This window comes from Manacus vitellinus, unplaced genomic scaffold (assembly GCF_001715985.3).
Source record: "Manacus vitellinus isolate BGI_N305 unplaced genomic scaffold, ASM171598v3 scaffold_0_pilon, whole genome shotgun sequence".
In the NCBI taxonomy this organism is placed as follows: domain Eukaryota; kingdom Metazoa; phylum Chordata; class Aves; order Passeriformes; family Pipridae; genus Manacus; species Manacus vitellinus.
The window spans coordinates 42,017,782-42,034,237 of record NW_021938789.1 but is presented as its reverse complement, the minus strand read 5'-3'; the positions used below and the strand labels follow the sequence as shown (position 1 = coordinate 42,034,237).

Sequence of the window (16,456 nt, the reverse complement as noted above, 5' to 3'; positions counted from 1 at the left end):
GTAGCTTCGTCCTCCTCAGCCTGCGGTATATTTATTTGTTTTAGATGTGTCACATAATGCAGTGGAGGCTGGATATTTGACAATAGTCTGCCAGTCATTGCTGGAAAACCTAGACAAGTAAGAGTATAAACAGTTTTTTCAAATCAGCTGACATGTTGTTATGAACAATAGTAATTTACAGTTTTGAAAAAAACTTGCATATAGTGTCTAAACATCCTGTCCCCAAAGAGCAGAAGTTCACTTGCCCAGAATTCTGAAATGCAGCTTACATCTCTAAAAAAACAAAACCAACCAAAGAACCCAAACCACCAAAAAAACCCAAAAAACCAAAAAAAACCCAGCTGCTGAAGCAATTTACATGGTGAGGACTGTCTTCCCTGAATGTGATTAAAGGTGTATCTGCATATAATTTACTTACTTATCTGTAAAAAATATTTAGCTATAACTTCTAACAACATGTTAATTGTACAAAGATCTATACGCTGCAGTGTTCCCCTCTGCCAAGAGCAACAAAAATGAACTAAATTACAGAGATTAAGTTGTCCAGTTCTTGTGCTGAAATAACTAAGGTGCTGCATGCTGGATCCACCTAAATCTACCTGTGCCGCTTTCTATCTGTTCACAGTTTTGCACTGGGACAGCATGCACGGGGTTGTTGCTGGTGCTTTTTTAGTGAGGCCTAATAAGCTTCACTGTGTTCATGTCTTTTGACAACTAATCCTGTGAAGGCTCAAAAATTCCTTTCTACAAATTTTTCTTGGGGAACTTGATTTTAATTTCTCATGAAGGAACCAATATGTACAATAAAATTCTTCCATTTATTAGTTTAGTCCTTCTTTGTTCAGTTTTTTATGGGTATTTTGTTAACAGATCTCAGAAACACGCAAAGTCTATAGGAAAATCAGTACATCCAGTTCATTTATATACCTAGGTGGTAACAACAATAGTCACCTTTTTTGGTTTTGGTCACTGTCATGGTTTTCAGCACTTGCTGATGTTTTATATTCTATTTGAGAAGTTACTTTTAGTTTTTAATTTTATATTTTTAATGCCATTTACTGAAATATGGTCCCCATGAGCAATAAGTAAGTTGCATTGTAGAGACATTGGATTTTGGTTTAGAGTTGTAAGTACTCTATAACTACATTAGTAAATGGGTTTTTTGAATTATGAAAGAGCAGAATGCACTGTTTTCTGTTGAAGAACTGCCTTCTTTCATGTATCAGTATAATGTTTAAATGAACCTATTAGGTTCTCTCTTGGAGCAAAATATCAGTATATTAGTGAGTGCTCATCTATAACATTGGTCTTGTAAACCGTACCATTATCTCAGCTTTTCAGAAAATACTGAGAGAATATTGCTTGTATTCATGTTTCAGATCTCCTTTCTTATGTTCTCTCTTCACTCCTGTACACTAGAGCTGAGTTTCTGCTAACATCAGCAGGAGCTCTGAGTATGTATATGTATTGAGAGAGAGATTTAGGGCTTAATAGTTTATTTTTCAATGCTTCAGGCTGCCTGGAGACTCAAGAACAAGAATAGGGTTCATAACGTTTGACAGCACTGTTCAGTTTTACAACTTGCAAGAAGGTTTATCTCAGCCTCAGATGCTGATTGTCTCAGATATTGATGGTAAGTAAAAAGAAAATGGAAGCTGAATTTTTGAGAATCTATTATTTATTTTTCCCAGAAGAAAGATTAGAATCTCTCAACTATTCTGGTGTTAGGTCAATGTTATTGAATGTATAGTGAATATATTTTTGGAAAGTAGTCTTACACTAACTATAGAGTAGGTGATGTTTAAAATGTGAAATTCAAAACTTAATTTTGCTTTGAATAAGACAAACTTTGTATAGACCGTGTTTTTCTCTCTAACACACCTATCAGAAAATTAGACTATTTCATGGTATGAATAGCAGTGGGCAATGAAATGTTTTGTTCTATTTTAATGTTATTTTTTTCTTTAATGTTATTTTCCATTCTCCCTGCAGATATTTTCCTGCCTACACCAGATAGTTTACTTGTAAATCTCCATGAAAGCAAAGAGGTATGATTGCTTAAAATATATAATTAAATTTAAAGAGTAAATATTCGAATTAGATGTTCCTGTTAAACTTTGAATTCAAACTTACCTTCATAATATGTAGTTCCAATGCTAATTTTTAATTATACAAGTATTACATGTAGTTTGATACATCATAACTTCTAAATTTATGCCTTTATTTTCCTTATTGTGTTAAAACTAAACTGAAATATTTGGTACAGATTGTGTCACTTCAGTTATGGTAGTAGAGCTTTTTAGAAACAGCAGAAAATCTCAAGCTTGTAAAGTCTCATAAAACACCTTTCAATCTGTTCTGCAGCTGATAAAAGACCTATTGAATGCATTACCAAATATGTTCACTAATACAAGAGAAACACACAGTGCATTGGGCCCTGCTCTTCAGGCTGCATTTAAACTGATGTCTCCAACGGGTGGTCGGATATCTGTCTTTCAAACTCAGTTACCATCCTTGGGAGCGGGGCTTTTGCATTCCAGAGAAGATCCCAATCAAAGGTCAAGCACAAAGGTAAAAAACTTCCTTTAAAATTCATTTCATGAGACTAAGTATTGGCCATGTCTTTCTGACTTGTGTAGTTCTGCAGATCAGTGCTTGCTTTTTGTTTATAGCAGTTCACTAAATTAAATTATGTTTATACATTTAAGATCACACACGTATGTGTGGTGTTACTCGTTTCAAAGTGCACGAGCTGTCTTTTGGACCTTTGGTTCATAGTTTTCCTTGGCAAGCAAAAGAAGCTGCAAATATTTCTAACTTGGTTAATATCAACCTGAGTTTTTGATCAGTGTGGATATTTAAATTGTAGACCTAAAACATGGTTTCTTGTTATTTTTATGGCCTTGTAGTTCACAGCATCCAATAAGTGGTACACAGTTGCATGAATGTTTATTTGTATGAGCATGTAAACTTCCTCGAAAGTAGGATCATAAACTGCTTGTAAACGCAAACTTAAATAATACGGAACATAAGGAAAATAGTTTCTGAAGGTGGGAATACCTGTAAGTTACTGTTTAAAGGAAACTTCCTTATGATACTTTGCTGCTGACTAGTATGTCTTTTGTTCCATGAACTCTTAAAAAGCACGATTGTTGTCTTAACTCTTCCCTGTATAATTTATTCACTAAAGGTGGTCCAGCATCTTGGTCCAGCAACGGACTTTTATAAGAAGTTGGCACTGGACTGTTCAGGCCAGCAGACTGCTGTGGATTTGTTTCTCTTAAGTTCACAATATTCTGATCTAGCTTCTCTGGGTAAGGAGTACCTCATTCCCTCTTTCTGCACTGTTGTCTTACTTTAGAAGCATAGGCTGCTTCAGGAATTTTTAAGTCATGTAAATATTTTTGCACTTTCGGAATTGCAGCTCATGCTGCAATGGAATTGACTTTGAAGTTGATAGCAGTAAAGAACAGAAATATTGTATTGGTGGTATCAGACAACTTATTCTAGGATTTCACAGTTTTAAATGAGAATGTTCTCTCCTGCTCAAGAACAGGAAACAGCCAGATGGCAATGAATAAATAAAGTTTAATTATAGGGGTAAGACAGAGTTTTCATCTTTTGATATTAATCCAAGATTTGTGCACACACTTAATTTTGCCTCCACACCATTGACTTTTTCTGCAGGCACTTCAGTCTTAGCTGCCAAAGGAGGCGTTTATTGAGCTCAGTGTATAATTAGGTCATTGTGTATTGAGGTGGCTCGTGACTGTCTTCAGTGGCCTGAGGCTGGGCCAGTTCTCGTTGTCTTATAGGTGTGGGTCCTAGGAAGAAAAAGATGAATAGATGTGATTTGTGGAAGGCTGGACACAATTTTTGTGTCCTGACTTCATGTTACAATTTTACCTCTTAACCATATCTTTTCTTCCTTCACAGCTTGCATGTCCAAGTATTCTGCTGGATGCATCTATTACTATCCATCTTTCCATCGTACCCATAATCCTGCTCAGGCCGAAAAGTTGCAAAAAGACCTGAAAAGATACCTTACAAGAAAGATTGGATTTGAAGCAGTTATGCGCATAAGATGTACAAAAGGTATGTCTTAAATACATGGAAAAGTTGGTGTAGGTGTGTTAATGGTCATTTTGAATGTGCTTAAGTCTTGAGCAACATTAAAGTTCACGTTATTTCTCTTTCTCTGAAGAGTAAGGTAGTTGCTTTCTCTATGTAAGTTACATTCGCTTTTGGCGTTTGTTGCTTTGCTCTTTAGTTGATGGCACGATCTTGCTTTAAATTGACATGTGTAGTGTAAGGGCATCAATTTGGAGCGTTCAGGATCGAACATGAACTCTACAGGATCGTGCTGAAATGTCTAATGATTCATGTAATTGATTTTGCATGATAGAATTTTTACTGTTTTCTTAAACCTAGCTTGAGGGCTGTGGATTTTAGTTATTGATAAGAGTTTTCCATGCTGTTTTAAACTCATTCTGAGTTATTTAATCTGCTTCTAGGTCTTTCAATACACACTTTTCATGGGAACTTTTTTGTACGATCTACTGATTTGTTGTCCCTTGCTAATGTCAATCCTGATGCTGGATTTGCAGTACAAATGTCCATTGAAGAAAGTCTGACTGACACATCATTGGTTTGTTTTCAAACAGCTCTTTTGTATACTTCCAGCAAAGGTAAATAAATTCAAATTAATTGGCCAGTGGGCTTTTTCTATAGTATAATGTTTGTGTAGTTGGTTCCACAGCCTTTGTCGTTCAGTATACCCTAAGAGAATCTTTTCAAGGCTAGTGAGCCTACTTGGCAATTAATCACATAATGGGAATCCTTATAAAGTCTATTTTGATGGGATAATGTGATTAATCTCCATCTTACATCTGATTCAGCAAGAATCCTTTACTTAACAAGTGATACCATTGTTACAAGCAGTAACATGTTGGCAGGTACTTTGTCCAAATTCACAGACTTATGATGAATTGGAACGAGTTGCTACTACATTGGGTGGGCATTAAAGAATAGCAGCTAATTTCTAGAGTGGAAGATGCCGCAAAATTTTGGGATGGAAATCCATGTACTTCATTTGTAGGATCAAGACACTGGATGTTGTAAGTCAACTTGTGCTACTTTAGAGCAGAATTTGAACAGGTTGAGACAGGAATGAGAGACAGTGTTAAATCAATTTCCTGATTGGTATGTTTTTATAAAATGGGTGCATCTTAGACGAGAGGAGATATGCAGTAAAGACTGAATTTGTATACTTCTAGCAGGAGGTAATTCACGATGGTTTCCTCTGATTTCTCTTAGGTGAACGTCGCATTCGAGTGCACACACTTTGCTTGCCCGTAGTAAGTTCATTGGCTGATGTATATGCAGGAGCAGATGTACAAGCAGTTGTCTGCCTCTTAGCCAATATGGGTGAGTACAGACCAGGAAGATTCAAGTATTTCTTTGTATGTTCCTAATTTTGCCAGCCATTTAAATGAAATAGTAAATGAAGCCTGGGTATTAAACTGGAGCACACTGAAGCCTGAGAATGCAAAAGATGACAAAATCAAAGTTATATCAAAACTGCGAACCTAAATATTCCTCCTTCTGAATACTTAGTTGACCTTAATCTTTTAAAAGGAGCCTTGCGTTCTTTAGAGTTTATTAAAGAACAAAGAATACTTGGATCAAAACTCTCATTTTTGTATCATCATCATAATTGTTATCTCAAACTTAAGCATTCTAGGATTACTTAAGAGATAGTGATTCAGTTTAGTGAGTTGCTGGAGACTAAAAGGCAACTTCTGAAACAGTGTATCCAAATACTAGTTTTGTGTCCTTCTATTCTGTTGGTGGTGGGTTGAGGATTCTTACTTGTCCCAACTTGCGGGTCATAAGTAGATGTTTCATAGACTGATCTCTGACACCGAATGTGTGTGACTCTGTGCAGCATTTTAGTATAAGCTATGTTGTAAATTAGTAGTGAAATCAATTAGAAGAAATAAATAGTACTTCTACATCTTTTGAGGCTGGAACTAGATGATCTGTAACGTCCCTTCCAACCCAAACAGTTCTGTGATCTCCTCTTAAATGCGCATTCAGTCCAGCAGGTGGCTTCCTCCAATCAAAGAATTTGCAGCCCTTGCTCAGCAGAGAAAAGTGAAGCTGCATTTACACTTATCACAATTATGCCACTGAAATAATGGAGAAAATAACGGGAAATTTCTTGGGGGGGGGTGGAAATCAAAATTAATTGCTGCAAATCTTCTCTTGGAGGTTGGGCAGCAGAATTTCAGCAATAGCTAAGTTATTTGTATAAGATTTAAAACAGGATTTATATTTAGTTAACTGTATATGACAGCTTTAAAAATTTCTTTCAATTCTCCAAGACTAATAACTATGGAGCTGAAATTAGCCACACTGTATTTTTAAGAATTGTGAAAGTGAGTTCCAGTATGGACAGTCATCTGATTTGCTCCTAAAAAATTTAAGACCTCAGGTGTGGTTTTGGGTTGTTTTTTTTTTTAACCTTTAAAGCATAACCCAGAAGCTCAACTAATATTTTCAAAATTCAAGGGAATGAATGAGGCCATCTCTAATAACTTCTTCTATCCTTCTGCCCCAAACAGCTGTGGATCGCTCCGTTTCATCTAGCCTTGCAGATGCGAGAGATGCCTTAGTTAATGCCGTGGTAGACTCCTTGACAGCATACATGTCAACTGCCTCAAACCTGCAGCAGTCCATGCTGATAGCACCAAATTCCCTCAAGCTGTTTCCACTCTATATTTTGGCTCTTCTCAAACAGGTATGTATAATCTAGTGGATTAATGTTTGATATTTAATTCTTTGTTCCATTTGAGGAATTCTTCTGTTCTAGGTCAAGCAGTGTCTGCACTTTTCTAAAATTAATGAAAATTGTGTTGTTATCTTTATGCTTACAGGACTTTCATGTAGAAGATGACTATATTAGCTTATTTTAAATTACTGGTGTCTGAACCATTTGTTAGTTTATTTGATTTTGATTTTTTTATGTTTTGTTTTATATTGGTTTACAATGAAAATAAGGATATCTGTACTGTTACAGTTAGCATTTCTCAGATTTTTGGCAGCTCATTGGTGTAGATTGGTGAAAGCTGCTTATTAGTACTTCTTCAACTTTATTTTATGGAGGAAAAGTTAAATATTTTTCAATACATATACTTTGTACTTTAAAGTTCCAAAAAGAAAAACTAGTTTCCATGGAGATAAGGTGAAATTTATTACAGAAATTCAAGTGATATAAAGGTCACATAGAACTAGTTACTACTTTTTTTTTGGTGATATCTCTGGATTACCAAACATCATGCATAAAAAGAACTTACTGCAGGGTTTTGTTATGAATAAATCTCACAGCTCAAAGATTTTCATGTCTGAGAGTTGTTTGTTCTCTTATGATAAATAAACCTTTATGCAAGTTTGGTAAGAGATGTAATAATAATCACTTATTTTCTTTGGCTTAGTGATTACTTCAGCCTCTGATACACTGATTATGATCTTTTGGTACTTGCATAAGTAATGTAGTTAATGATGGGTAAAAAACAGACCATTTATTATAAAGAAGATCCATGTAAAAGACAGAAATAAGAGTGACTGAGAAAACAAGTTGTTTAGGGGTTGGTTTTTGGGGGTTTTTTTTGTTATCTTTTTTAACCCAAACCAAAGTACTTGTGGCAACCAAGGAGGACTGATGTACTTAGCTTTGCTGTAGAAGTGAATATGAACTTTGATTATAGGAATATTCTCCATTGAGTCAGAACATGATGTTTACTTGATTGTGTTGCTTCTCGCAGCAATCATTTAACAATTGCTTTTAAAGGGAATCAGAAGAATTCAGTAGGAAGGAGTTACAAAACAAATTTTATCCTTTGAGAGCCTAGTTTTCACTATAAAACATGAAAGTATATTTCCCTTCCAAAGTTTTCCCTTAACAATGAATTCTTACTACTGTAAAATCAGAGTTAATCTTATGCACATAAGTATCTTGCTTGGACTCTGCTCATCTCATATCTTTCCATAATAGGTTGCATTGGTGAGTTTCAGAGGGCAATAGCATTTGTCAAGAGTGAAAATGAGAAATGCTGGCTCAATTTCATGCAAATTTTAGACAAATTGAGGGGGAAATTTAATCCCCTTTATCAGTAAGGAGGGAGAATGGATTACGTTTTAAACTTATTTTATTCAAGCTCTATGATTCAGATTCTGATCTATCTCACTAAGATACATTTCCTGTACAAAAGCTTTGCCATCTTTGCTTGAAGCTTTCAAAATTCTGAAATGCACTGTTTAGATGTGACATAAAATACAGGGTTTGTTTGAGTAGCAACACTGTTCTCTTACAGAAAGCGTTCAGGACAGGCACGAGCACTCGCTTGGATGATCGTGTATATGCAATGTGCCAGATGAAGAGCCAGCCTCTTGTTCATTTGATGAAAATGATACATCCCAACTTGTACAGAATAGACAAGTTGACTGATGAGGTAATGTATGAAGCCTGTTTGTAGCATTTTCTAGTTTTAGTGGCCTGTTAAACCCAATGTTGTGCTGCAATAATTTAAGTTGTTATTATAATATAAGTGGAGAATTTACCATAAACTATAAAAAATCAAGAAAAATATTTGTTTTCAAGTTTTGAGTTGCAAGTACAGTAGTGTGTTATGAGCAAAACTGTGGTTTTCCTTCATCTTGTTTCACTGACCACAATAATTCCATGTTTTTCTATTATACAAAGAAAGCAGAGAAGATTATGCATTGGAAACACCTTCAGTATGCTTTTGTGTTTTACACCTGTCTGGGGGAAATGGGTGAAGTATATCTGATGGATGAATCTAGGTTTCATATACTGAAATCAGATAAAGTTGCCTGCAATAACAACAGTGGTTTCTCAGACTAAAGTGGATAAAACAGAATTGTACTTCTCGTTAGTCATGATCAGACTGAGAAGGTATTTCATGTATGAAACCAGATTTTATTAATTCAGCTTTTACAGAGGTAGTCTGGGAAATGGATGCGCTTTTTTAATAGTAAGAAGTAAGATGGGATTTTATTTGAGGTCAAAGTTGGTTATAATTGCAAAAATAAGGGATTTTTTTAGGTAAGTTTTTATGAGTTTGTAGTTGCTAGCTTTGGAAAAGTATGTGTGGGAGTTTGGTTTTAAGTGTTATACGATAAATTGAGTTGTTTCTCTGGCAGTGGTATTGTTCAGCACAACCTCTGACCTATTTGTAGTCTCGGAGTTTCTTTTGAGGTATTTCATAAACTCAAATAGGTGAGTCTAAACTCAGTGCTCTTCAGAGGAATTGATTAGTTAGTCTTTTTATACTCCACCCTTCCAAACATTTGAGAAGCCAACTTCAACTAACTTTGTTAAGTTTTTTTTTGAGGCACTTAGATTCAAATGCTGTATTGTGTGCATGTCCTGTAAAGAACCACCAGTGTCTTTAGCAGATCCTGTTTTATTAGCAGAGGCTTTCAGATCAGTTATTTTTAGTACTATAATACAAATAATAGGGCTTGTTTCACCTATTGAAATTAATTGACAAAACGCATTTTAAATCAAATAACAGAGTGCTAATCTGTCAGTATTACTTCAGTTTAAAGTATTGGTGACAGAGGCTGCTCTTAAATTTCTTGTTTCTCTAGAATATTATATATATTACAGAATTATTTTTTAATGTTTTTGCTTGTTTTCCTTCCTCTTAACACTTGATTCTTGAGACCACTGAGTAAAGCCCAGAACTTGCCCAAGTGGAATTCAGTAGCTTGATTTTCATAATTATGCATAAATCCCCTAAAACGTCTAATCTATGGCATTACCGTATGAAATTTTTAAATTGGGATTTTAGTTTATTTAATTATCTTTTACTACAGGGAGATGTACTTAGTCTGTGGACTGTTTTTCCCTACATTATTTGTAGAATGCTTCACAGGTTCTTAAGATACCCATCCTATTTTTGTATTGGAGGTGGAAGCAACTTTAATGTGAAAATACTGGGGATTTGGGTTGGGGGAGGATATTTTTTAATAATGTCAGTGCTGACAGCCAGATTGTTAAATCAGATCGGTCATAGTGCTCTGTGGAGAAACCTGTGGATCACTTCAAGCAGGATGTTAAATCAAGGAACTTGCTGTCAATTGAATGCAGTAAAATAGTGAACCCTTATAGGAAGTACCATTTGATGTTGTTCAGTTCTTGCAGCATTTCTAATAAAGTTGAATGCAATGAAAAGAGTCAGTGGAGGTTGTTGACACTGAAGTGTCAACACTAGAATTCTTTTGAAATATTGACATCTGTAGCATCAGAAATGTTACATAAGCAACTTAAATGAACTTCTATTATTATTTTTTAGGTAATCAAGTAGGCTTTAGGTTAAGTAACATTCTAGAACTATTAACATGGTATTTTGTTACATGAGAATCCTCAAAATTTTACTAGAGATAAACAGTGGTTTTCCTGTTTTGTTTTACCTGGTTAAAAGTAAAATTCTACTGTTATTGAGTATTGGTTTTTGTTACAGAGTACAATACATGTAAATGACAGAGTTGTTCCTCAACCACCTCTTCAGAAGTTGTCTGCAGAGAAGTTGACAAGAGAAGGAGCTTTTCTTATGGATTGTGGCTCAGTAAGTTAAAAAAGTTACAAGTTTTACACACTTTTTTTTAAAGAAAAAAGAGGCAATGCATGCACTCTTTATTAAAAGCAGTCAACTCTCAACAATAACAGTGTAGTGAATCAGCATTCCAGGTAACCTGACAGTAATCTGTGTTTCAATGAAAGACTTTCATATTTTGATCCAAGGAGTATCTTTGAGGCTTCAGAGGCTGATTTGTTTTTTTCATGATAGACTGGTCAGAATATATCAAGAGTTCACATCAAGGTGTTTTTTCTGGAATTAATGTATTTTTATTTTCCAAAATCTCTTTTATGGTTATTAAAATGTATATACTACAGTCTTTAATGAAACACTTTTCATTGATGCAGGAACCTTCCCAGCTACACACAAATAAAGTGGTTTTATACAAAAGTGAGGGAATTGTGGAAAGTGAACAAAATCTGTAGATACATTTTAAGGTATCCGTAGAAATTACACTAAAACATACATAATTGGATAAAGCATTATGCTACTCAAATGACAATCTAGAAAGTGCTTGAAACCTTTTATGAGTTCAGGGCTGTGTGTGAATGTCAAACTATCATCTGTCTTCAGATGTCTGAAATAATTACTATAATAGGTTTTGGTAATTGATGCTTTACTATGACTTACTTAGATTGGGAAGTCAGTGTCTGACAGAATTTGAGGGGGTAACATGGGAAGTTATCGCATTAACTGATGCATTTGCATTCTACTTATATTTTTTTTTATTTTTAATGATCTATTCTAAAAATTACCAATGTACTAATAAGTAAATGTACAAATAATGAATATAGACGTATACATGAAGTGCAACTGGAGTGCTCAAGTGATTCATTTGCATGAAAGTTATTATTCTGGTATTATTCCTATTACATGACCACTTGCCTCTAAAATGTATGCATGACCTTTACTAAAACTGATTCTGTTATCTTACAGATTTTTTACATTTGGATTGGAAAAAACTGTGATAACAGCTTCATAAAAGATGTCCTTGGATACCCAAACTATGCATCAGTTCCACAGAAAATGGTAGGCATTTGAGTTGAGCTGTATAGTGCTTGCTCTTGGAATTTATATTTAATCTCTTTATTTCTGCATTTTCAGTTTTTAATTACGTAACTGTGAATTAGGGGGGTTTTTTATTGGGTACCTTCTAACTTGACAGCTTCATAGGAGCCAAATAGAAGTTGTCAGATGTTTTTAAGGAAAGAATGTAAACATTTTAAGTTTGGTATTTGTGAAATTCCGGAGTTGCTCTATACATAACTCCTTTTATTTTTTTATGGAAATGCATGTGCATTCACAAGAATAGGAAGGAATTTTACAGAATGAATACAAAAATTATCTATTCGGATGTGTTAATGGTTTATATTAGAGTTACTTTATTGATACCATGGTTTTCAGAAGCCTTGTGTTCTCTGAATCTGGTGTCAGATACCAAATCTATGGTATGACACGATAGGCCTGTAAGTAAGGGTAAGAGTTAAGTTTTGCTCAGCTTCCAAGCCTTGAGTTAATGTTAAAAAATGCTTTTAGCTATTAGAACATCAAAGACCCTTGGATGTGCTTTTTGGTGGAGGGGGTTTTATGTTATAACCTATAGTCTAGTGAGTGAAACAGAGCAGCAAATAAAGAGAAGTCTCCTCTTCCATGAGAAGTGATTCCAAAATGTCAACAATTGGCAGGTAAGGAAGGACTCTTTTAAGACACTCTAGAAAAGTTCAGAATCAAATAGTTATATTCACATAGTACCAAAAATGTGTTAGTTCAGAAACACAGGAAGATATTTTCTGCTTATAAAGCTTCCATAGTATCAAGGGGTGAAGTGACAAGTGGTAATTATAAGAACAGGTTAAGAGTGGTAAGCTAGAAACTACTGTAGAATTGGACTACTTATTTAGAGTTTTGTACTTTGCATGTATTGGCAATTTAAAACTGGCTCCTCTGGTGGTGGTAAGTATTAGTTAATAGAGTTTTCAGGAAGAACTTAGATAGGAGAAGGGGGATAATTTTTTTCTAAAGGTTATATAGCATCTTTTATACTGAAAGTGAGACAAAAACTAACATAAAGTTATCTTTACTTTTAAATTATGTCCTCCATTCTACAAAGGTAGCAATGGAACTACTTTAATTCTGAAATAAAGTCTTTTATGTCATACTGATTGTCTTATATTGACTGAAGAGTTGGTTTTAATTCTGTTTTTCCACCTTATTCCCCAACCAAATAGTCCAGTATAATCTTTGCAATTCAGAAATTTACTTGCAATTCAGACTTCACTTCTTGTTTTGCTCATCTTTCCAGTGATGTATAGTACAACATGTAGGAACTTGATTACCAGGGGAAGATAAAGGCAAGAAGACTGCAAAGCAACATTTTGAAAAGATGACTTCTCAAATGAACTTGCTTTCTCAAATCTTTTGCACTTAAAATGCGGTTTAAGTTAAAGGTGTACTTAAACACTAAAGCTGAAGAAAAAAATCTGTATATATAAATCCGTGGTTGCTAATTTCTCAGTAGAAATTGTGGCTTGAGTCATGTTACGACTTTCAGGATCTATTTCTCTTAAATAGTTTTTTAAATAGTTTTGATAATAAAAGATGCTGACTTCTGTCCATTACCTTCAACCAGACGCAGCTTCCTGAGGTAGATGCACTTTCTTCAGAAAGGACACGATCTTTTATATCTTGGCTTAGAGACAGTAGACCTTTAAGTCCAGTTCTTCAAGTAATAAAGTAAGTATTTCTGTTAGATACTAAGTTGTTATTGGCAACTTGTATTTACAGTGTCTAATTAAAACTGATGAAAAGTGCGTTTATCTGAGTATCGTCATCTTTCCAGTTGATATAATGCTGTTATCTGAAACTGCTTAGTGACAAAGGTCATCTTTGAATCTAGTGCAAATTCAATTACTAATAGTTTTATTGTTAGGAATTAGTTGCATATTTTTATATTAAGAATACACTAAAGCAATGGATATCCTTCTGATCAATGGAGTTAGCTGGGTTAATTTCTGTTATAGCTTTTATAATATGCATATAAAAAAAGAAGTAAAGTAAGTAATCTGTAGATGGGTAAGTAATTGTATGTATTTGTTACTGAGCTCCATAGGACAGCAGCTGATTTATGATAGATGAGGCAAGTTTTGAAGCCTTTTCAAGACACAACTCACTTAAAGAAGTTTAAATGCAATAAAATTATTATACTTGAGACTACATTTCACTTCTGGAATACTCAGTTTACTGAGCCGGACAGGAGATCACTTTTTAGAGGTCACTTTTAGAGAGTATGATGACTTGCTTAGAGAAATAATGCTGAAATACAGGACTGAAGCTCTTCAACTGTGGCATGATGGCTGCTGCTTGAATTGCAAGTAGTTCTGAGAGACCATAGTAAACAGGAGGAGCTTTGCTGCACACTGTACAATACCAGTACAGAGGATTGTGTCTCTGATAATTTTTATTGGGACAATAATTATGGATAATATAATTATGTTTACTTTCTCTGTTCTGTTTAGATTGAGATTACATGTAACCAGAGATGTAATTTTTTGCATTTTTTCATTGCCACCAGCAATATTTGTTAACTTCTGACTTCTAAAACAGAAGTATTTTTACATTTTCTTTTTTGTGTTTCTGCAAGATACTTTAAATGCTATATTTCACCTGCTTTTCTACCATTTTATATTCCTTAAAAAGATGCTGTTGTTTGATAGTGTATTGCAAACTTCAAGGTTTTTTCCTAGACTTTAGATTATTTACAATTTTAGTATCTTTGGACTGAATGTAGATTTCAAAGGACAGTAAGAAATTTTTTAGACCTTAGGCCTCTGTTTGAATTTTGCAGTGGATTTTTTGCTCAATACCTTCCTCTCTTCTTTCAGAGATGAGAACCCTGCCAAAACAGATTTTTTTCAGCATTTAATTGAAGATCGGACAGAAGCAGCTTTCTCATATTATGAGTTCTTACTTAATATTCAACAGCAGGTTTGTAAGTGACCAAGGAATAAATAGAAGAAAAATTCTGACTTCAGACAGAAGCATGGGCTGAGAGAAGCATATGGGAAGTTACAGAAGTGGATGCTTGTTCTTCACAATATACAGTGACAGCACTGTTTTGGAAGCTTTACAGCTAAAGAAGTATACATTTCCAAAAGAATTTTGCAGATTTACTTCAGTCTCAAAGTGCTAGGAGTGATGAAGCTGTTTCACTAGTAAACTTTAAAATTGGTTTGTACACGTATCCAGTTGTGCAGCGGTATGGTGCTCTGTTTATTGCAAGCTGGTGAATTTATGTAGCTATGTGGGATGATATTTCTTAACAAAATGTACAATTAGGTAAAGCCTTTTTTCTTACATTTATTATAGTAGCCCTTCCAGATCCAAATCCTTAACAGAGATGTCAAAGGGCAGTGATGTATGTTGGTTGTTTATATGAATTTCTTTTTAAGAGGAATGATTCATATTTACTAAAGACTTCAGCAAATTCCCTGTGAAAGTTGTAGAGTTTCAGTAAAGTAAATCAATTGTAGAAATAAAATATATAATGTACATAAGTATTACATTTGTAAAGAAAATGTAAAAAAATGTAACTAAAAAAAAGACTTAGCTCAGTGTGCAGACTTGTTGAGTGCTCGATGATGATGAGTTGTTTTGTCCCAGGCTAGACAATGAAGTTGACTAATAAAAACATGCTAAAAAATGTACCATTGTAGAAGGAATACAGCTGCTTCTTCTGTTAATTTTAGGTGAATTTATTTATGATTGGCTTACTAATTAACAATATTTTGCTTTATCATGTGGTTTTATATTTATGTAAGTGTAACCATTTTGCAACTAAACTCTTACCGAAATGAATATTGAAGAGAACATGTTTACCACTTTATTTCACAGATCTGTGGAAGGGAGGAGAAAACACTGCATAATCTGAAATGAGCTTTTAATACAAAATTCCTAAACCCCTTCTTGTGTATTATCCTCAAGAAGGCATATCTATTAACTTTGTTTTATGTTCTGTAACTACTGTAGTCTTGGTCGAGGTTTCTGTAAACTTATGTTGTCTGCCCTTTAGAGTTAGTGTGGGTAATCACTCACACTTGTTGGTTTGAATTCTGCTGTGATCTAAAGAAAAAGAAGAGGTGATGTAAAAATTAATTACCTTACATCAGTGAAAGTAAAGGCTTTAAAATGACAAAATTCAAAATGTAATCACACTTGCGTATTTCAGAAACCTTGTTCTTGCTAGGGTTTTGGTAACTCAACGGTTTGGGCTTTTCGATAGATTTATGTCACATTTTTTAATTTGATTGTTGAGATGGTTTTGTTAGGTTGTTTGTTTTTCTTTTTTAGAGACACATTAGAATTAATGCATAAAGCACAATCACTTATACTTAGTATTCTGAACTTTTATCTGTTTGTTTTAATGAAATGTGACTACAATTAAATAATTAAGTACGAAAAAAGTAAATTATGATTAGTATGATTACATTTTAATTTAATGTAACCTTGAAGATGCTAACGTATTTTAAGTGCTATAGCCCCTGAATCAGATAGTCAAGGAGAAAATGTACTAGCTATGGTTTGCAAATGCTTTAAAAGCTACAATAATTAAATTCTGCAAGTAGTGTTATTCTGCATGTTAGCACAAACTCATTGTTTGGAGAAGATACCTTATAAGTTATATTTGTGTGCTGTCCTTTACTAAATGTGTTTAAGTTACCCAAAGATTACAAAGAGAAACTTTCCATTTAGTAGATCAATATTGTGTAATAAATGTCTGCGGCAATGCTGAA

General features: G+C 34.2%; 1 protein-coding gene across 1 annotated transcript in view; it reads left to right on the top strand.

Moving 5' to 3' along the window:
- Window positions 1–16,456, top strand: part of SEC24B (SEC24 homolog B, COPII coat complex component) — a 44,024-nt gene extending 27,568 nt beyond the window's left edge. Inside the window, exons 11-24 of the mRNA XM_018072330.1 lie at window positions 5–117; window positions 1,515–1,633; window positions 1,993–2,048; window positions 2,365–2,571; window positions 3,191–3,314; window positions 3,937–4,095; window positions 4,515–4,688; window positions 5,317–5,427; window positions 6,627–6,802; window positions 8,376–8,513; window positions 10,551–10,655; window positions 11,604–11,696; window positions 13,297–13,400; window positions 14,549–16,456. Coding sequence (XP_017927819.1) covers window positions 5–117; window positions 1,515–1,633; window positions 1,993–2,048; window positions 2,365–2,571; window positions 3,191–3,314; window positions 3,937–4,095; window positions 4,515–4,688; window positions 5,317–5,427; window positions 6,627–6,802; window positions 8,376–8,513; window positions 10,551–10,655; window positions 11,604–11,696; window positions 13,297–13,400; window positions 14,549–14,663 — 1,794 coding nt within the window. The 3' untranslated portion in view covers window positions 14,664–16,456. The remainder of the gene's footprint in view (window positions 1–4; window positions 118–1,514; window positions 1,634–1,992; window positions 2,049–2,364; window positions 2,572–3,190; window positions 3,315–3,936; window positions 4,096–4,514; window positions 4,689–5,316; window positions 5,428–6,626; window positions 6,803–8,375; window positions 8,514–10,550; window positions 10,656–11,603; window positions 11,697–13,296; window positions 13,401–14,548) is intronic.